General features: G+C 51.0%; 6 protein-coding genes across 6 annotated transcripts; 4 read left to right on the top strand and 2 right to left on the bottom strand.

Annotated features, from left to right (window-relative positions):
• Nucleotides 1-5,406: 5,406 nt before the first annotated feature.
• Nucleotides 5,407-5,977, top strand: VTN00DRAFT_8725 (uncharacterized protein; the record flags this gene model as incomplete). Its single annotated transcript, XM_069435606.1, has 2 exons — nucleotides 5,407-5,696; nucleotides 5,776-5,977. The coding sequence occupies 2 exons, from the start codon at nucleotides 5,407-5,409 to the stop codon at nucleotides 5,975-5,977; spliced, it is 492 nt and encodes a 163-aa protein (XP_069285535.1).
• A 926-nt stretch (nucleotides 5,978-6,903) lies between these two features.
• On the top strand, nucleotides 6,904-8,391 carry VTN00DRAFT_8724 (uncharacterized protein; the record flags this gene model as incomplete). Its single annotated transcript, XM_069435605.1, has 2 exons — nucleotides 6,904-7,109; nucleotides 7,185-8,391. 2 exons carry the CDS (start codon nucleotides 6,904-6,906, stop codon nucleotides 8,389-8,391), a joined length of 1,413 nt encoding a protein of 470 aa, XP_069285534.1.
• A 1,143-nt stretch (nucleotides 8,392-9,534) lies between these two features.
• VTN00DRAFT_8723 (uncharacterized protein) lies at nucleotides 9,535-10,717 on the bottom strand (the record flags this gene model as incomplete). The annotated part of the gene is made up of 2 exons (XM_069435604.1): nucleotides 9,535-10,452; nucleotides 10,520-10,717. The coding sequence occupies 2 exons, from the start codon at nucleotides 10,715-10,717 to the stop codon at nucleotides 9,535-9,537; spliced, it is 1,116 nt and encodes a 371-aa protein (XP_069285533.1).
• A 364-nt stretch (nucleotides 10,718-11,081) lies between these two features.
• Nucleotides 11,082-13,475, top strand: VTN00DRAFT_8722 (uncharacterized protein; the record flags this gene model as incomplete). Its single annotated transcript, XM_069435603.1, has 1 exon — nucleotides 11,082-13,475. The coding sequence occupies one exon, from the start codon at nucleotides 11,082-11,084 to the stop codon at nucleotides 13,473-13,475; it is 2,394 nt and encodes a 797-aa protein (XP_069285532.1).
• Nucleotides 13,476-16,402: 2,927 nt separating this feature from the next.
• Nucleotides 16,403-16,979, bottom strand: VTN00DRAFT_8721 (uncharacterized protein; the record flags this gene model as incomplete). The annotated part of the gene is made up of 2 exons (XM_069435602.1): nucleotides 16,403-16,879; nucleotides 16,935-16,979. 2 exons carry the CDS (start codon nucleotides 16,977-16,979, stop codon nucleotides 16,403-16,405), a joined length of 522 nt encoding a protein of 173 aa, XP_069285531.1.
• Nucleotides 16,980-17,608: 629 nt separating this feature from the next.
• On the top strand, nucleotides 17,609-19,007 carry VTN00DRAFT_8720 (uncharacterized protein; the record flags this gene model as incomplete). Its single annotated transcript, XM_069435601.1, has 4 exons — nucleotides 17,609-17,996; nucleotides 18,058-18,240; nucleotides 18,284-18,637; nucleotides 18,904-19,007. 4 exons carry the CDS (start codon nucleotides 17,609-17,611, stop codon nucleotides 19,005-19,007), a joined length of 1,029 nt encoding a protein of 342 aa, XP_069285530.1.
• Nucleotides 19,008-19,818: the final 811 nt, after the last annotated feature.

Genomic DNA, 19,818 nt, shown 5'->3' with positions numbered 1-19,818 from the left:
GGCCGGTCCCGACAGATGGAGAACATCAAAGTACAGGACGAACTATGGAGTATACGATTCACTCAACGCCCACACATGCATTGAAAATTATAATTCAAATCTTGCGCATTTATTTTCTCACTTTGTTTCATATATGTTTTGCCTGAAAAAAGTGTTTACCTTGACAACATGGCACAAGGACCACTTGCTTGCCTAAACCTGGGCGCATTTCGCAAGCCTTGGAAAAGAGAGAAAGAAGTTCCCGCCTGGACTTAAAAATAACAGAGAACAGGATCAGTTTATAACAGAGAAGTGCTTTATGGAGGAGGAGGTTGTGCCCATGATAAACTTGTCACACCCATCCTGTCGTCAGTGGCGCTTTCAACGTCTGTTTGTAATCGATTGAGATTCGATACTGCGCGCATGCTATGGGGTATGTTGACACAGGTTTCTGCCCCCTTACATTCTTCGTGCCTTCTATACAGCAAATGTTTTCATAATACTAAAACTAAAGGAGAGAGAGGACAGACAAATTGACTAACTTTCGCGAAGTGGCAGCTAAAGAACAGGAGCACAGGTTGATGGACTGATGTCTACTCGAAGCTGAAACTACCACGTTGGAGGTGTACTCCTGGTCGGATACTGATTGCATGCATTTATTCCAGCTCTGGACATCATATTCGCTGCGCTATGCGGTTCTAGCAGGTTCGGTTTCTATCGGAGGTACCTATACTTACCTAGGTACCTAATTCCTAACCCCCGCATTTCTATTACTCTTAATACTGCAGGAAAGTTGATACAGTACGATCTCCCATCCATAAACTGAGAACGGGCCGAATAGAACTGTAACCATAAGCAATAGATACCTATCTAGGTATCTAAATGTCGTTTAGTTAGGTTACCATCCGGACTGGATGACGTATCAAGCAATGATATGACCATTTTAAACGGGGTTCAGATCATTCAATGCTATGTAAGTGTAGCATATCTCCCCAGAGGTGGCAAACAAATTTAGGGGGTAATAGTGATAATGTGAAGATTCGCAATGCGACAGTCACTGACCTCTTTAATTGATTGTTTCAGAAAGGGATAGAATGATATCTGAAATTAATCAGATGGCACCTTCCTTCGGGAGCTCTTGGACTGAACAAGTGAGAATAACGAAATTTGCGATCTGCAATTAGGAAATTATTAACAGACCGCATCACGTGCGTAGTTCTGCGTACAGTTACAGTAGAAGGAGGTAGTAAGTTAGGTAGGTAGGTAGGTCTCGGTTCATCTCCGAACCTGAATAATTTCAGCCGTAATACACTCCCTACTTGGTAGATAGATGCTGGGGTAGATAGATGCTGGACGCGTAACTCTTCTAAAACTCGGACGATAACGATATCAACCATTCCTTTTCCACATGGTGCGTACTCTAAGGTCCACGTGGGTGATAATACTCTGTACTTGTACCTAAGTACCCAGATGATCATCAATCAGCCTGGAATGGGATCGAACCGAACAACTCAATAGAATAAAATGACATCGATGCCCAAGGCGGACAATTAAATCAGAGATGATGGCGGTGATAATGATGGACGGGACTCAGACAGCTAGCTGATGGCGGGAAATCATCCCGCCCGTCTAGACTTCTAGACTTCTATAGAAAGCCACACTGTGGTGAGGCGACTGACTGTATCCGTTATGATTGATAGAAAAGAATGAAAGATAAAATGATGATTCTCGAGCAAAATCAATAGACCATGAGGCTAAGCAAGTGGCGGAAAAAATGGGACGAAACATACGTCAGCGTCGCGGGCAATGTTGTCGGGCGCTACCTAGGAAGTACTTCCCAGTAACCTTACTTACCTAGCCTAACTTGTGTAGGTAGGAGGTAGGAAAAATGGATAGGTAGGGCCTAGCCCAGCCTAGGACTCGAGCTCGATGATCAGTGATCAACTGGGCTGGACTCTCAAGGGAGACGGCACGGGTCCGGGCGTTTGAGGTGTGATGAGCTAGTGTTAGGTAGGTAAAAGACGTTTTTTCTTTTTTCTTTTTCGGGAATGGGCACGGAGCAACCCGCACGGCACACGTTCCGTTCAGGACTTAGAGTTAGAACTTTGTGCAGTACTGTTAGGAACTTGGGATCTAGGTCAAAGTCAGAAAAAGAAAACTTTGATCTCAATGCCGTTGAGTATAACAGAAATAGGTACCTACCTCTATAGAACCTCCGAGATATGGTTCCGGTCGGAAGATACTCCCTTGCCGATATCCGTTGATCGTCACCAAGTCTCTGTGACGGGTCACGATTCAGGCGGCCTGCCTGGGCCTTGATCAATGATCATCATCATGTCCCGTCATCCCATGTCCTGGTCCTGGTCCTGACGATGTGAGGCTTGTGAGCTGAGCCGAGCGAGCGGCACAAATGCCAATCATTCCCATACCCATGCCATATGACGGGGGATCCATCCGTCAGCTTAGTCACAAGTGACGGAACCTCAGTCTGAAGAGGAGCCTGGACCGGTCGATCATCCTCTTGGACTCCCCCAGAATGGGAATAATTCCCAGTCTGGCACTCGGCAGAGAGAGAGAGAGAGCACCAGACGGAGCGCAACTAATTAATCTAAGATTATCGCTTCCGTTTTTTTTTCTTTTTCTTAAACGGACGTGATGTCCCTGCATATCTATCTAGGTAGTTACTTATATAATAATCTATAATCATCTCACGGGTAATCTTCGCGTGTGACTTGAGGCTGAATCCGAGCTGGCTTAGTCGAGTAACTATGTACAAAGCCGGGGTTGGATGGGTTGAGTTTAAAGATTTGATTTCCCGTGCGGGGCCTGACAGGCTCAGGCTGACAGGCTGACAGCCCGCAGGAGAGGACCTGACCTGACCTGACCTGTCGGATATCATATCCTATCCTGAACCCGACCTAACCTGACGATCGCTGCGAGGGCATTGGTCTTCAGGATTGGTCCGTCATGGAAAATCATTGCAGCAGGGATGATTGATCGATCATCCGCTCGGGAACCGGGGACCGTGCCCGCTGCCCGGGCGTTGCGTTCAGATCGCGATCCGTCCATGGCCATGGCCATCCCAGAACAAGATAGGATAGGATACTTCGAGCTTGTCGAAGCTCGGGCTTTGAACTTTGAAGCTTTGACCTTGATTGAGTTCATTCCCCGCCCCTCCCCTCCCCTCAGGGCAGGTGGCAGGAAACTTGACTTCTTCCGGGTTGGGTTGGTTGGAAACTTCCAACCTTAGTGAGAGGTAGGTACCTAACTCTGTAGTCGGGACAGGGTCCTGGGACACAGACACGAACACGAACGCTTGTCATGTCCTGTCATGTCCTGCCTACAGTAGCTAGTACAGTAGTAGGAGTCCTTGCGATGCAAGTAGTTAGGTAACTACCTAACTAGGTACAGTAGGCTGTATGTAGCGAAGCGGATCGCGGATCGCGAAAAAATCGCTATATGATAGGGTGCGGAACGTCGGTTTCGATATTAAAACGTTTCGTTCGTTCTACTTGGCCCCCGACGCCACGGCCGCCCTGGACCGGACGCGGCACGAACGCCAGAGGTGTGGTAGGTATACTCTGTCCAATAGAATAATACGAATATGTATGTCGGGTTGGTTGGTTGGTGCCCTGCATTTACTTTGATAGGTTAGGCAGTTGTTAAAGGACTGAGATGGTTGTTGCTTGTTGTTCTATGGCTGGTTTGCTCTATGTGTGCCTGTGTGCATATGTAAGTATGCAAAGAGATAGATATGATAGATGGATACCTAAGGTTCGCGAGACTGAACCCTAGCATGGCATGGCACAGGATGGCATGAAATTGCCGGGGTTGGGGTCTATTGTCTGATTCCAGGCCAGCGGACAATGCTACCTATTTAATTAATCTGCATGAAATATTGATTCTGCAGGGAGCAGGAGCATGGACTGCCGTACAATACGGGGTACGGGGTCCGGAGTATATTGGAGGGTAAAGAAAGACAAGGTCAGTTTCTCTCATGCTCTGTCATGCGGAGAGGGATGAGGGTTCATTTCATTTTTTTTTTTTCATCTGAAACGGCCCTTTTTCGGCGTTTGGTGGAGGCTGATAAAGGGTTAGTATAGTACTTTAGAGGGCTCTCCCCGCGGAGAGTTGTCTCGGGTCTGTATGTTCTGAGGTCCCTTTTAGATTCGATCTATGTCTATTGAACTCGTCCGTCCAGGTTGATTGGTATTTATCCCCAGAGCTGCAGCGGTTCAGCGCGCATGGCATGAATGCAAACATACCTGATTCCGAGACCCTAAGCTCCAACCAGCCTGCGTGGTGTCTCTTCTGATCCAGTCTCCAGTCCTGCAGGTGCTGAACCTCTAGTCTTCCCATGCGCCATATATGCAGCGCCAACAAGGTTTGGCCTCTCGGCCAGCAGTGCCGGAGGAGGGCGCTGCATGGTTAGGTTAGGTTGTAGGTACGGAGCACCACTAAACGTTTGCTGGCGCCAGAGTTGCAGGCCAGGCTTGGAGTTAGCCCTGGCTCAGAGGGAAACGAGTTAAGAAAAATAAAAGGCTTTTGATCCATGCTATGAGGCCGAAAATCTCGATAGCTTTTAAGCTAGGCGGTTACAACATGAATCTGAACCGGACCGGCAGGTTCCCCAATCCAACCTCTGACGCAGTGAGCCGGGAGATACGGCTGCACAGCCTGTTGGTACTCAGAAGAGGGACTAAGTTACGACCCGCATACCTTGGATTGGGACTCTACTACCGCAAAGAAAGGGATTTTAAGAGCATGCTGGTGGAGATGTCACGTCGGATTTATTATTATTGGATTGTCGAAACTCTGGAAATCGGATGAAGCTCCGCGGAAGGTGGAGGCATGTCAGGATGCGACTGATCCTCAGTCCTGCCAAGATACGATCCACCTTTTTTTTCGAGGTCGAACCGAGGAAGGGAGGGTCCTTTATTATCATATCATTGAAGAAAAGACTCGTGGAGAAAATTTCCAAATTCGAGTTTCTGCCAGCCTGGCTTGGTTTTTTTTCCTTTTTCTTTCTTTTTCCTTTTTCTTTCTTTTTTCTTTTTCTTTTCTTTTTTTCTTTTTTCTTTTTTTTTTCTTTTTTTTTTTTTTTAGTTCTTACTGTGCCGCAGGGTCGACTCCTGCAACAGTAAGAGTCAGAAGAGTCTTGGGGTGCAGGATGGTGATGCCCTTGATTGGATCGCCTGTCCCTGTCAGTGACTCGTGAGAATCCAACAGCCGCGAGTAGTATAAGATAGTGAGTACTACGTAGACAGGGAGGAAAGAGGAGGAAGGAAGAAAAATAATAATGACAGGATTGCAGTCGTGACTGGAACGGAGTCACGGACCACTGGGCCAGGCATCGATGGTGAGGGACGCTGGTGTCGCAGGTTCGCCACAGGTCGGCGGGTAAGCTATGATGAATGGCTGGCATGGATGCCGTGCAGAACAACCAGAGCCCCTGCCGGCGTCCGATCGAGCGAGAGCATCGACGTGTGGACGGTGGACTGGCGGCCACTAGTGTGTTTCCTGGTGGGGGGTTCTGCTGGAAACTATCGATTTCTTCAACGCGAGCGATCCTCGTCTACGCTGGAAGGGGAAAAGACGCAGGGAGCTATGACACCGAATGTGAATATTTCAGGAGCCGCGCGGGGTGATGGGCTGATCTGCCGTTTCCACGAGGTGACGCACGAGGTCGATGGAGAGCACGGAGCAGAGGTCTCGTTGTCTGTCGTAGACTCTATATACGGGGACCACTTTTTTATAAGGGATGAGATCAGATAACTGCTGTAAGAGACTCTACAGAGTACAGACGACCGACTGGGCGATCGTGGTGGAGGGACTCCGCAGCGCAGACACAGAGATGAGACGACCCGGCGCAGAGGATCGGGGGGCGTGTCTCAGCGTGGCCGCGCCGCAGCGTCGGTGTGCAGCGCTGGCGTGTGCTCTGCTGGCACTCGGGCGGAGTCGCGCACCGCACCGCCCGTCCACGGTCGAAAGACCCTGATCATCCATGAGACTCGCTCTTTGTCTCCGACCCTCTTCCAGCTGTCTGCCCAGGCAGTCTTTAACGGCCGGTCCTCGTCCTGCCCTCCCCCAGGCGAGACACTACTATAATTATCTCTGTAACCGGTCCCTTCCCATCCTTCATCCCATTACTCCGCCACCCCTGTATTCGTTCGCTCTTTTGGTCTCCTTTTCTTGTTCGTTTGGCCTCTTTTACCGCGTTCCCTTGCTCGTCGTCCCTGCCCCTCCTAGAGCTTGGATCCATTTCTCTCGCTTCTCTCAGTCCCGGGTCCGTCTGAGCTGGTCGACCTCTCGACGCTGCCACTTTGCCGCCAGCCCTACTTAACCGCCCTCACCACACGTCCTGCGTGCTGCCCACCACTCCCCGCCCTCCTCGCCCTCCTTGATCCCAGCTCTCTGGCGCCTTTGTCGTCCTGCCTTCCTGTCGTGGTGATTGCCTGCGGAAATAGCCGGCCCGCCGTCCATCCACGTCCAGGTGTAGCCGCCGCAGCAGGGCCCATCGTCGACAAGCGCTCGAGAATCCCAGAGACGGACAGGGACATCTTGCACCAAGGACCCTGTGGTGTTATAGAGCAAAGAGAAGGACAGTTCAACTTTCGTTCCCTAAGGCGTTTTTTTGGGCGCCTTGTTGCCCCAGACTCCGGTCTGGCCTTTGTTGGCCTCCGTCGAGCATTAAGAGTATATACAGTTCAGCATTATATCGCGTGGTGGACCGTCCAAGTTGCAGGCCTACTCGACCCGTCTCAAACCCGTCGAATTCTGAAGAGGGGAACGCAGTCATCCATCGGACCGTACCTCCACTCAGTGAACCTTGAGAAAAAGAACCTTGAGGACAGACATTACTGTGCCATTGGCGCTGTTACGTCGTGGTCTGATTCTGTGTCCTACCATCCTCAACTCACAAGCATGTCCACCGCTGTTGCGCCGGCCACTGCGGCTCCGTTGACCGCACCACCCGTTGATCGGGATCCCAGCCCGAAGAGCTATCCTACTCTAGCTCCTTCAACGTCTGCAGCACCGGCCGTTTCTACTCCATCGCGGGTATCTACTGCCTCACAGGATGGTTCCGCGAACAGAAACGCCTCTCCGGACAGGAGACGGTCGCCTCCGTCGTAAGTGGGCCATTGACTAGATCTCGACCCGGGAGATCTGATAGTATCTTGAATATCCACACTGACACGCCCCAGAGCGCACAGCGCAGGTAGTGCCCCAAAGATCGTAGTGAAAAAAGAACCCCCATCGTCACCAAGTCTCCAGAGCAATTCCAGGCATCGTCCCCGCAAACTCGATCTCTCTGGCAGCGTGCCCGCGGCCGGTGCGCTGTCCGCGCGGCCAGCGGGAGGTCCTATGACAGCTCGAGAGGGAATGGGAATGCAGGAAGTCGGCCTCGCGTGCTTGTCACCCGGTTTCCAGACGCAGGACCCGGCGATGCGGGAACAGTTGCAGAGGAGCATGACGGTGCGGGATCAGCAGAGGTCTATCATCGAGTCGAGATTACAGAAATCGGCCAAGGGTGACGGACCAGATGGATCGAAACCATCCGATTCAAGCCTGTTCGGTTCCACAAAGTCTTCGAAAAGGAGGCCTCCCCCAGGATTGTCCATTGTTCCCCCAGCCGCCTCGCAATTCGCAAATGAGCGTGTGATTCAATCTGCTCCTCTCAACCAGACGTTTACAGGAAGACATCAGCCTCACCCTCTTACACGTCATGTGGCCAACCAGACTCCAAACCTCGCATCGACATCGCATATCCATCACGTTCCCGCTAACCAAACGAACAACCGTCTTCCCCCGATTTCAGACGTCTTCGGATCAGACGCTCTGGGTTCCCGTGACCGTGATGCTACTCGTAACGGTTTCTACCAGAGTTCCAACTCATCCCAAGCGAACAACCTTCCTCCGCTTCCGTCCCCCGGTCTGCCTGGAAATTCGTCTCAGATGCCAAAGCGACCACGTGAGTACCGTTCGGCGGAGGAAGCAGTGCATGAGCTCTCCGGCGGGCGGGAAGAGCTTCTACCACGGATCGTGCACTACGGAGGCCATCAACCCCCGACCCCACCATCACCCCTCCTTAATAATGCTTCCAAGGGCGCACAACAGAGCAATGGTGCTCCATCCTCAACTGTGCACGCACAACCTCAAGCCGTTCAACACTCCAGCCAGGGGATGTCACGACGTCGTTCCCGGCATGAATACGAAACGGACAATGGAAGTCCTCCATTGGGTAACGGTCCGGAACCTCGCTACCGGAATGGCCCCGCCACCGGTTCGGGTCCAAACGCAGCGTACCATGGTCCGTTCGGTGCTGGCAGAGACTCACCTGAGACACAGCGAAGGAAGAAGGAAGAGTTCCTCAGTTTGTGCGCCAGAGCATGGGATCTGTTCCATTCTTAATTTGTATCGCTGTCTGTACGACACTACATCTATATGGATGCACCCTTCATGTGGCATTCTAGGACTCCCACCCGTCTTGCGGTGTCTAGGGATGGGCAGGAGACCTAGAACGCTGCCTGAAATGTGGAGGAAGCAGGGCAAGCAGAGTCCTGCGGTTGTCGGAGAAAGATTAGTCCGATGGAGGCATGACGGTGTGGATGATATCTTGCATTGGGAAAAGGATTAGCATTGGGCATGATGGGCGGTTTGAGGAAAGGCCATATGATCAACGAACATCTATACGAGAAGCATGAACCAGATGGACTGGTGGATACGAAGGATCTAATTAATTGGGTCCTGATCATTATCTTCATTTTTATTTATGGTCTCGGGTTGCGTGTCTTCCCGATGACCTACCTACATTCTATGTTCTCTCTATGGCGGAAGATAATTCCGCCATTGCTTATTGCTATGAAATAGGGATTTTTCAACGGGTTCGGCCTATAGTCCGGTCTACTATGGCGCGGTCCGCATTTTTTAACTCGATTATTTCTGTGGGAGACATACCGTTTTTATTTTTTTATACTGGCTGCTGTTGCTGCTAATTTTTTTTTTTGATTAATTTGACTCGAATGCCTGCTTGGTTAGGCGAAGAGGATTGTTATCATGGTCTGATTTATTAATTTAATTTCTTTATCGAAACAGGACAGTGTCGCTTTTGCTTTTTTTTCTAGTTTTGAGTTTTAAAACAGAGATATACCTACCTGCCTGTTATCATGACATGATTGAGTCATTGATTAATTGAATTAGCTTCGTCTTGAGCAAGGAAAGCTTAGGTACCTAACTTAATCAGACCTCTTTATCTATCATCTATCTGTTTTGGATATATTCTATTTTTTTTAGTATTATGTCAAACCGGTCTACTCTTGCATTGCGTAGATCAATCCCGGAGGAAGTACGGAGGAGATGCTCTGTACATCCAGGAGGTGTGTTAAGGTATGGATTTGATGCTCCAATTAATGCCATAACAGTTGTGGAAATATACAATGTTGGATATGTAGAAAGAAAACGAAAAAGAAAAAAAATAACAAGAGACAAGCAACGCCACCCATTTTACTTTTCATAATATACCAAGGAATAAGATCAAGATCAAGATGGAACCAACTAATCCCCTCCTCTCTTCCGCTTCTTTCCACCGCCTGCAGTGGAAGCTGAAGCACCACCGGCATCGCCCTCCATCGTCCTCCGTCCCCACGGCATCTCCTTCCTCTCCTTGGCCGCAACTTTCTTTCTCTTCCTCTCCAGCGCCTTCGCGCGCTCCCTGGATCCCATCGACTCGTACTTCTTGACCAGCACCTCGCGCTTCAGATCCGACTTCTTCAGGAACCACGGCTTGCTCTTCTTGCCCTCCTTGATCAGCTGCTTCTCGCGCCGCTTGTGCTCCGCCAGGATCTCCCGCTCGCGCTTCTTATCCTCCAGCGCGCGCTGCCGGTCCGTCATCGACCGCACCTCCCGCTGCAGTTTCTCCTTCTGCTCCGGGTCCTTGGTCTTGGCCAGCTGCTCCTTCAGTTCCTTGAGCTCGTTCGCGCGGTACTCGTCCAGGAAGGCGTAGGCTTTGTTCATGGCCGCGGAGCTGCGCCGGGTCGTGCCGGCGCTGCGGCTCAGCACGGCCGGGTCGAAGCGTGGATCGCGGGCCTTGGGGGCGTTGGGGAGCTCGACGACTTGGCGTTTGCGCGAGACGGCGTGTTTGGTGGATTGCACGGCGGGTGCGTGTTTGGAGGAGCGTTTCTCTTTCTTTTCTTCCTTGTCTTTCTTCTTTTTATCTTTGTTTTTGGATTCGGAGTCCTGTTTGGCCTTCTTTTCCCGTGCTTCCCGGATGCGGGCGCGGATGTCATCTAGTTGTGAGGACGAGGATGTTGTGGGTTTCGAGGTATTTGAGGAGCTGGAGCGTTTGGGGTTTCCGAGAGAGGCTTGCGCTTTGGCAAGGGCGCCGAAGGAGATGTTGTTTAGTGAGGAATGGATGTCTTCTTCGCCTTCTTCTTCATCTTCATCTTCGTCTTCGTCTTCGCCGTCGTCCTCGGACTGTGGTAGTGGTGTTAGCATGCTGTGTGTAAAATTTCCGCGGGATAGGTAGACTGTGGAGACAGACCACGTCATCTGCATCTTCGTCTTCTTCGTCGTCGTCTTCCTCTGCTGAGTGATCCATGTCTGAGTCTTCATCTCCAGATTCTGAACCTTCTTCTCCCGACACCTTGTCAGAGGCTGACACCTCCGAGTACATGTCCTCGTCCTCGTCTTCCTCCGCGCGCGCGCGTAGGCGCCGGTTGAGCTTATCGGAGATGCCCATGGCGCTGGCTGTTCAGGACAGCTGAGCGACAGCAGAACAGTGTCCTGGTTTTCTAACCTAGAAACAGGCCGGACCTTGGGATGTTGGATGGACGAAATCGACGCCGCGCGCAAGATCAAACAGCGGCGGAGACGTTAATGACAAAATCAAAAATACTGCCGCATCGAAAGGCGGTGAGCTCATCCCTCCGCTCTGACTGGTTCCGCGGGTCGAACCGACCGCCCGCCGAGTCTCCGGACTGCGCGTTCTGGAGCCTCTCTCCGCGCGCGGGCCTGGAAAGTAAAAACCCTCTCCGCTGCTCGACGCCCGCGTCCCTCCTCTCTCTCTCCGGCTTCTTTCTGCCAGGTGAATCGCGACGTTCCTCATGTTCAGGGGACGTCCGTGGCCCCGTCCTCTCGCTCCCTCCTTCGCGTTCTTTTCGCCGCATCGGGCCGCCCTATCGAATACGCCCCTCCGCCAACGCCAACGCCTCTCCCACGGAGCGGCGGCAAACTACAGGGTAAGTTGCGCTGTGCTGCCACAGGCCCTGAACTTCGCGGTTATGAAACGCCGGCTAATATGCGACTCGACTCCGCAGCAATTCACCGTGGCTTCCTACTTCTACTCTCCGCATTACCTTCCAGAACAAAATCCCCCACCGAACAAACGGCAAAAACGGTTCCCCGGAAATTCGGGGGAGGAAGGGGAGGCGATGGATGCACGGGATGGGCTAGGTAGCGCCAGATCCGGACCTCCTAACGGCGGCGGCCAGACGGGATGGAGAAATGCGCAGAGGGGCGGGAATGAGGTCAATAACAATAATACTAATTCCAAAACCGGTAGCAGGGGCTTTCGCGGTCATCATGGGAAACCTCGGCCTTTCGTGAATGCACAACAAAATCCTCAGAGTCGAGGGGCGACTCCGCCGCCGCAGCAGCAGCCGCAGTACCCTGGGTCTAGTCGTCCGCGACGGCCCCGTCGTCGTCATGGGCACCGTCAGATGAATACTAATGCGGAGGACCGGGATCGGGAGTGGAATCCTGATGCGGCGGCCTTTGAGCCGTCGGGTACTGCTCCTCCGGGGCCTGGATATTCGCCATTCGATAGTAATAATGCGCCGGGGTTTGGGGGCATGGATTTGAATCCACAGAACAACGATTTTGTGAATTCTATGAATATTGGTACAAATAATATTCCTGGCCAGCTTCCGTTCCCTGCGCCAAATCTTTTTATGGGCGCCTTTCAACAGCAATTTCCACAACAACCACAACAGCAACAGCAACAACAGCAACAACAGCAACAACAGCAACAACAGCAACAACAGCAACAACAACAACAACAACAGGACCAGTCGCAATTAGGAGGACTTCAAGGATTCAATCCTGGACCCTTTGGTCTTCCGCAATTGAATAATTTCAACCCCCTGTTCAACCCGTTCTTGTTCGCCCCGACTCCCGCTATGATGGCCGCTTTCCAACCCAGAATGGGTCTACAAATGCCCAATCTGCCATCAGCTCCAATCTTCCCTGATCCTACGGCCCCAACAGCTCCGAATGTGAACGGGGCCTCTGGTGCTGGTGCTGCGACACCAAAACGCACCGTCGAACCGCTCGAAGTCCCCGTCGCCACGGAAGAGTACATGGCGCAGGCTTCCCTCCCTCCTCAGGAGATCACCCCTCCACAACCTCTCCTCGTCATCCTCGACATCAACGGCACCCTCATCTACCGCAAACACCGTCGCCTCCCGCCCCAGTTCGTGAAACGGCCCGGTCTGGACAGGTTCCTGGAAACCCTGATGGACAAGTACACGGTGATGATCTGGTCCAGCTCGCAGCCGCGGACGGTGAACGCCGTCTGCGAGCGACTCTTTCCCAGGAACAAACGGCAGCAACTCGCCGCGGAGTGGGGGCGGGACAAATTCGGTCTCACGAGCGCCCAGTACAAAGAGAAGATACAGGTTTACAAGCGGCTCGAGACGGTCTGGGCCGACGAGGGCATCCAGGCCAAGTACCCAACGTCGAAGACTAAGCTTGGCAAGCAGCGCCATGCGCAGCTGCTCGCGCATCAGGAGAACCCCGATGCTGCACCGCCGCCTTTACCGATGCGGTGGGATCAGTCTAATACGGTTCTCATCGACGACAGTAAACTCAAGGCTGCGGCGCAGCCGTATAATATCCTTGAGATACCCGAGTTCACGAACGATCCCAATGTTGATGAATCTCAGGTCTTCAAGAAAGTGTTGAAGCGCCTGAATATCCTGTCCCGTCGCGACGACGTAAGCAAGATGCTCCGGCATTGGGAGGCGCAGAAGCAGCGGTTTGGAGCGGATGATGCTCCAGAGGCTGATGAGGAGGAGGTCGATATCGATGACGATGAGGACGGTGGGGTGGAGGTTGTTGCTCAGGGGGATAAAAACCATGAGAACGCCTCCGGCGCAGCAAACCATAATATCAACGGCGAGGTTTTAGACCCCGTCGCTGAAGCCCGCAAGGAGAGGAGAAAGGCCCGCAAGAGGGAGAGGAAGGCTGTGCGCCTCGCCGCCAAGGACTCCTCAACAACAACAACAACAACAACAACAACAACAACAACAACAACAACGGCAGCAGCGGCAGCAGTGGAGGCTAAGCAAGCAGTTGTTGTTGTTCCGGAGCGACAACCCTCCCCACCGTCGCCCGTGTCATCGGTATCTGAGTCGGGGAACTTCCTCCTCGATAGGCTGGAGGAGTCGTTGGAGCCCCAGCAGCAGCGACAACCTCAACCTGAAAGACAAACGACGTAGTCATTGATCCTATTTGATTCCATTATGTCTGCATTTGTTACCTTTACTGCATTATTGTGGATGTATGGTTTTCAGCGAGGTTTTTGTATTATGTATTCATTTTGTTTCTATTTTTGTTCTACGTTCTCTCCTCATGAAGATGTATTAGTACTATTACTTCTTTCTGCTATGAATGAAATACCCGTGCGAGCGTCTAGCTTGCTAGCTAGCTAGTTTACCTAGTTGACTAGATGAATGGATTGTGAATGATTAGATGAGTGAGTGGACAGATGAATGAACATATGAATAGAGAGAGAGAGCTGATTCTGTTTTTTGTTTGTAGTCTTTGATAGAGGAAATAGGCCAGCATCCGTGACGTACTAGATTACTAGTATAACGTCTAGTACATACCCAGTATTCGATTCCGGCAGAGATCTTATTCTAAACTATCATATAGAGCTTGCATCTATTATGTTTAAATGTAAATAATGTTCTTTAGAAAGCTCCAGAAGTCGAAAAGTAGTGGACAATGTGGACTTCCCAGTGATATCCTCAGTCAAATACTTTATCTGACATTTCGATACCAACAGCATGATATAGCAGCTACATGCCTAATACTTAATCCTGACTAGGTAGGTACGCGATATTATAATTATGAAACAATTAGTGTCTTGGTTCAACACCCTGTATTTATTTTATTGATCCTGATCGTCACTTAGGTGCGTGTTGGAATTAGAATCGCCATCACGAGCAATTCTGAAACTCTTGCTCCAAAGAAACCTACCCTAGCTGATCCGGGCTATAGTATATTCCACCTGTTCCGAGTAGAAACATATTTACTGTTACATCGACCCACAGACCTCATTCAAGCTTGTGCGGTCAAGATTGAAATCCGAACCGGAAATCGTCATGCATGCATTAGTCCTGTCTGTCCGACCTTTAAGCCCTATGTTAGTCATCAGTTAGATATAAATAGTAAAGGCTAATGGAGGCGCAATCCGGGGCATCTCCTGAGGCTCTGTCTGTCTGCCGAGGGTGTGATGCAAACTTAATTGATGTGGCGGTCTCAGACCCCTGAAGGATCTCCTGCATAGGCCCGCTGCCATGGCTTGTAGGGCCGAATCCAGGGTCTAGACCAGAAATGGTCGCAAAGGGAATACGTACCCCGCCTTTTCTTCAAGTTTATAGGTCTGTTTCAAAGGATCTGGGGTAAAGTATGTTTCATTATGTAGGTGGTACGCTTACGCTGGGAGGAGTGCCCTCATCCGGAGCTGTACAGTCGAGGGCTGAGCAGCCCCCATCAATGTCAACCAACCGTATCAGGATCAATGTATACACCGCTTTGTTCCCTTCCTCCTCCTCTTCTGTTTACGGTATACATCTCAGCTGCGTTGCGTTGTCCCGGCAGAGGTCACCTGCCGGACCTGCGACATAGGGCTTAGGGCTTAGGGTTCGGGCTGGCGATATTAGCTTGCTAATATCCTTGCCATCTTTACCATTTTGTCGCATTGATTCGAGAATGTAAGAGGCTTGGATTTTCTAGAAGCTACCTACGTATCTGACTGATCTCGTAGTCATGGGCAGGATCTCCCGGCCCGACCGTCATTCCGGCCGAGGAACTCCGTCCTCCACCAGCCCTCCGTCAGCTGCCCTTTGTAGCTCTTGAGAAGATCCACAGGCCACTACTGTTTAAGGCATCAACAAGACTCCTTCTATCTCCTCAGCGACTCTCTCTTACAGACTCAGGAGCTTCAGGACCCTGCGCAATCTCAATATATCTACGTCATGTGTACTGCATCTTTGAAAGATGACAGTGATGGCTCTCCATTACCTAGGTGTTTTATGATTATCCTATTCTCTATAGGACTATCTCTTCAAACCTGGAATGCAGCTCTTCAGACTACCCCTAATGCGAGCCGAGATAAAAAAAGATGTATGTGGTTTCCCTGGCTGCGAGACCACCGTTGCAACCCTGCACTGGCGACTAACCATGCGATTTGCAGAACATATAGATACACTAATTGGAATCCCAATCTTGCCAGTCATTGCTCGATGACAGATGTTGTGCTTCTTCGGCTCCTCAAGGGGCAGCGCATACCTTCGTGAGGCGGACCTCAACCAGCTGGGTTGGCAAGACGTTCTCGTATGGAAGAAATTATGCAATTGGCTGTGATTAGGAAAAATGACTACAACCATACTATCTATGTTCTATGCGAGAGTGTCAGGTGAGCTGAGGTAGGTTGAGCCTGCGGTTTGAGTTGAAAGATTATTAAGTTGACACTTAATGTGGAGTACAGAAACTGAGTTTAAATTCTATCTATAGGGTTTACCTATCTAACCCAATGATAATAGGCAGGGTGCAAAATTGTAACTTGACCTATAGTTCCATTGCCTTGGGAACCCTGATCCATGTTCCCTCCGCTTGACATCTATAGGAAGGCAACTTGACAAGAGACATCATGCTGATCCCACTGTTCAATGTGCAGTTCTGGCGAAGAGCGGTTTGATGACAGCACGGTGATCCAACAGTTCCAAATCCGGAATGTTGTTTTATCGCTCCTCACACTGTGGAACAGTAATGTCCGGATGGCAACAGTCCAAGCCAGCGCACAGCTGAGGCTGAAGAGAACAGCATGGACATCCCAGACGGTAGGGCACAGCGGCCCCCAGAGGAGCATGGGGATTGCAATGCTCCATCGTGCTGCAGCTTCACCGATCACCAGCGGGACTGCTCAGCGTCGCCTTCCTAGTCCGACATGTCCTGGACGTGCACAGTCGACACGATGATGCCCGCAAGGACAAGCAGCCACTGCGTCAGACGCTGCCCAGGATGGATAGGAAGTGGCGCACCGCCGAGTGCTACCTCTAGGGCACCCGATATGAAGCAGAGATATCCTGCTGCGTTGATGAAGTTCCGGACGAGTGGGTTTTGGTCCACTCCGCCCAAGTTATCCGCCCAAGTTATTGTACCGTACACCGAACACCACCAGCCAAATGGACTGACGATAGCCGCCGCTGAACAGCAGACTGTGAGCCTGGACGACAAGGTAGAGGGCTAGCATGAGGTCCTTTGCTTGTCCGGGTGAAATGCGTTTGCTCGGAAGAGGCCGCCACGGCTTGTTGATCATGTCTTCAGCTATGGCAGAGGCATCGCGCTGGTTGTTGATTGCGAAGGGGGTGTAGTTGCTCCAGACCCAGAAGAGGGCCGTTAAGATATGGCTAATAGTCGAGGGCGAGGCCGGTGGCTGGAGGCCATAGTTCACGACAGCGAACGAGTTGGAGATGCCAAATACCGTCCTGGTCACCACGATCGTCTTAAGGTCATTGAATGTGAAGAGCCAGAAAGAATATGCATGGTAGAGACCGCTGTGCAGGAGCCTGGAGAGCATTCTTCCACTCCTACCCATTTGGTCGTGGTCGAGGGTCTAGGCAGGAAGACATTATTATTCTTCTATTTGCAACATTTCTGTTCCTTCTTACCTTGGTCTGGTGTCTGCTTTTCGTGTCAGCCGAGTTCTGCTCCATCTTTCCAATAAACTGGTTTTCCCAGGCCGGTGTCAACTTCTTCAACTTTGCCTTCAACTTCGATACAGACGTATGTTCAATTGTATACCAGCTGGGATCGACACCGCGGTCCGGAAAGATGACTGAGCAAGGCCAGCCATCCGATTGCGAATGCTGCACCAGACAAATAATAGCTCATGACTGAATGTCGACTGTGATATCGAAGTTTCTGCGGGTGGCCTATCCAATGTGCTGATGAAGGGCCTTACAGCTCAATCCAACTCTAACAACAGTATACTCCGAGTTACACCACGCCGTTGTTTGATAACGGCAGGTGCATCATAGTTTAAATGTTCAGCTCTGGTCTACATCCCCGCCACTCCCTTCCCTTTCCCACCTGCAGTCTCAGCTTCAATATCCATGTTAGTCGCCTTACGATAGTGGAACGCCTGCTTTTCGGCAACGTATGTCAGGTCTCACTAATGGACGTTCCCTGTCAAGCTCCCGGTGGCCTGTTATCTTAAGGTCAAGGTTGGTGGGATAGGATTCAAAAGCTCAGGAAAGACCTCTCCCGGACTGCCCAATAGACGATCAGCAGTTCCATTGCTTTCGGCATCATAACCTTGATTCGAAGTACACATATTGCAAATATGTCGAGTAAAGAAGTTGTCGCGGTTACTTCAGGCTTCTTAGCCCATAAACTCGTCTTCATCCACGGGGAATGGCATTTGAAAGGCCTCGCCGTGGTCATCATCCATTTTCTGCTCGGCAGCCTGGTCTACGTCACGGAGATATCCGTGGACTTCGAAGCTAGACAGGATGGAGCTCTCCGTGCGACGATTCTTGTCATTTGTTACTTGTCATCCCTCTTTCTGAGTATATCAATCTACCGCCTCTTCTCCCATCGCCTGAGGAGCTTTCCTGGCCCTCGACTGGCTGCACTATCCAAGTTATGGCACGTCTGGAAATGCCGCGATTCACGCGGTCATCTTGTCCTCGACTCATGGCACAAGAAGTACGGAAGTTTTGTCCGGACAGGTGAGCATGGCGTTTAGATGGAGGCGTGGATGTCCTTATTGACATTTTCTTGTCCCTATAGGCCCTGGCGAGATCACAATTTTCCATCCGGCAGTCTACGAGGCCATGGACGGCCCTGGGAACCACAATTCCCGGTCTGACTGGTATGATCTGCTCTATCCCCGGATATCCTCTATCTTCACTAGGGATAGAGACCTACATGACATGAGGCGCAAGATGTGGGACCATGCATTGAGCACGAAAGGTGAGCCCTAGTTCCCTCTTATCAATCTCGGATGCTGACGCAGTGGTCGAAACTGCCACGCAATATCACGGGAGAGTCTTACGAAAGGTTCAAGCTCTAGAGGGCCTGATCGCTGCCCACGGCTCCAATCCGATTGTCATAGACGAGCTGATGTGCTGGCTTGCCTTCGACTCCATGGGCGACTACGCGTTTAGCGAGGACTTTTGGCATGATGAAAAACAAGGAGTTGCACACCAACATTCTCACGCTGCGCTCTGCCATCTCTCTGCTGGGCCCTTTCAGTCCGGCGATCTGGATCCCGCAACTTGCCTTCGCGCTCCTCCCCGGTCTGCGGGGAGTCCGACGCTGGTTCCAAATGCTGACTTTCTGCGACCAGTGCATGGACCGACGGATGACGGTAGGGAAACGATTGACCCCTGCAATGGACTAAGCTGATAGTGCGTTTCTTTTCTTGTACTTTTGCAGAGGAAGCTCGAGGATCGAGACGTCGCGTCGTGGTTCATCGAAGATCACTTGAATCATGAGACGATATGCATCGGGCCCGTTGGCTCAGCTTAGTGACACTGCCGCGCTAGTCGTGACCGGAAGGTTGGCTATCCTCGAGAATCGTTTATCGTTTACCAAAGGAGTTGGCTAATTTTCATCGGTGACTCTTCAAGTGAGACCACGGCGCCGACTCTAACGCTGCTGTCTACTTCCTGGCACGCTATCCGGAGCATGTCGGGAAGATCCACGAGGAGATAATGATGATCGGTGGACACGATTGAGCAGGACAGGCCCGGAGACGCACGCCGTGAGCCTGGGGCAGACGGGGGCTGGGCTGAATACTAGTACTGAGGGCATTCTGGTCACGAGGGACCTGGAGGTTGCGAGTACGGGACCTCAGAACTCGGCATCTTGATCTCCTTTGTCTGGTAGTGGCAGCGGTACAGTGTGGTTCGTATGTGACGATAAGGTCCCTAGCATTTGTGTCTGCTCTCTTTTATTTCTTCTCTTTCTGTTTCCTGAAGAATAGCGTTATTGTTATTTCCGAGCGGAATGTAAGGCGTCCATTCAACTGTTGGTAAGAAGCAGCGGTTCAGCCAAAGGTCGACAGGTTGTTACACAGAGATTGGGAGCTGTCTTGTGAAACAACACCTTAGTGCGTAGGTACGGTCATTCAAGGGGCTCAGCTTCTAGACTGGATACAACGATGGAAAAGACCGGATTAAACAAAAAAAATAAGAATTACACTACGGAACTATATTTTTCGTCACCCCCTCCCCTCTGTTCTGGCGGCTTGGCAGGTTGCTGTTCTAAAACCATGTGATTTTGGAGCTATCCAAAAGTATTTAAACATTGTGATAGATAGCAGACTCTAGACCAAGCCAGTCGAGATCAAATATAGCAAAAGCGGCAATGTGGGTGGCCTGAAGTGTAGAATGCCGTCTGTCCCAAGAAAACAGCAGTGTAGATTGAGAAAGATCGGAAGCATGCATGATTTCCCACGGCCAGTCAATGATGAAAACAATCAGTTCAGAATAAAACACTTCCCGACTAATAAAAGCAATTGTTAGTCAGCCTGGATCCCTATTATTA

The sequence above is a fragment of the Thermoascus crustaceus genome (genome assembly GCF_041956765.1).
Source record: "Thermoascus crustaceus strain CBS 181.67 unplaced genomic scaffold VTN00scaffold_6, whole genome shotgun sequence".
Taxonomy (NCBI): Eukaryota; Fungi; Ascomycota; class Eurotiomycetes; order Eurotiales; family Thermoascaceae; genus Thermoascus; species Thermoascus crustaceus.
The sequence above is the reverse complement of the archived record's forward strand: the minus strand, read 5'-3'. Positions and strand labels throughout refer to the sequence as shown.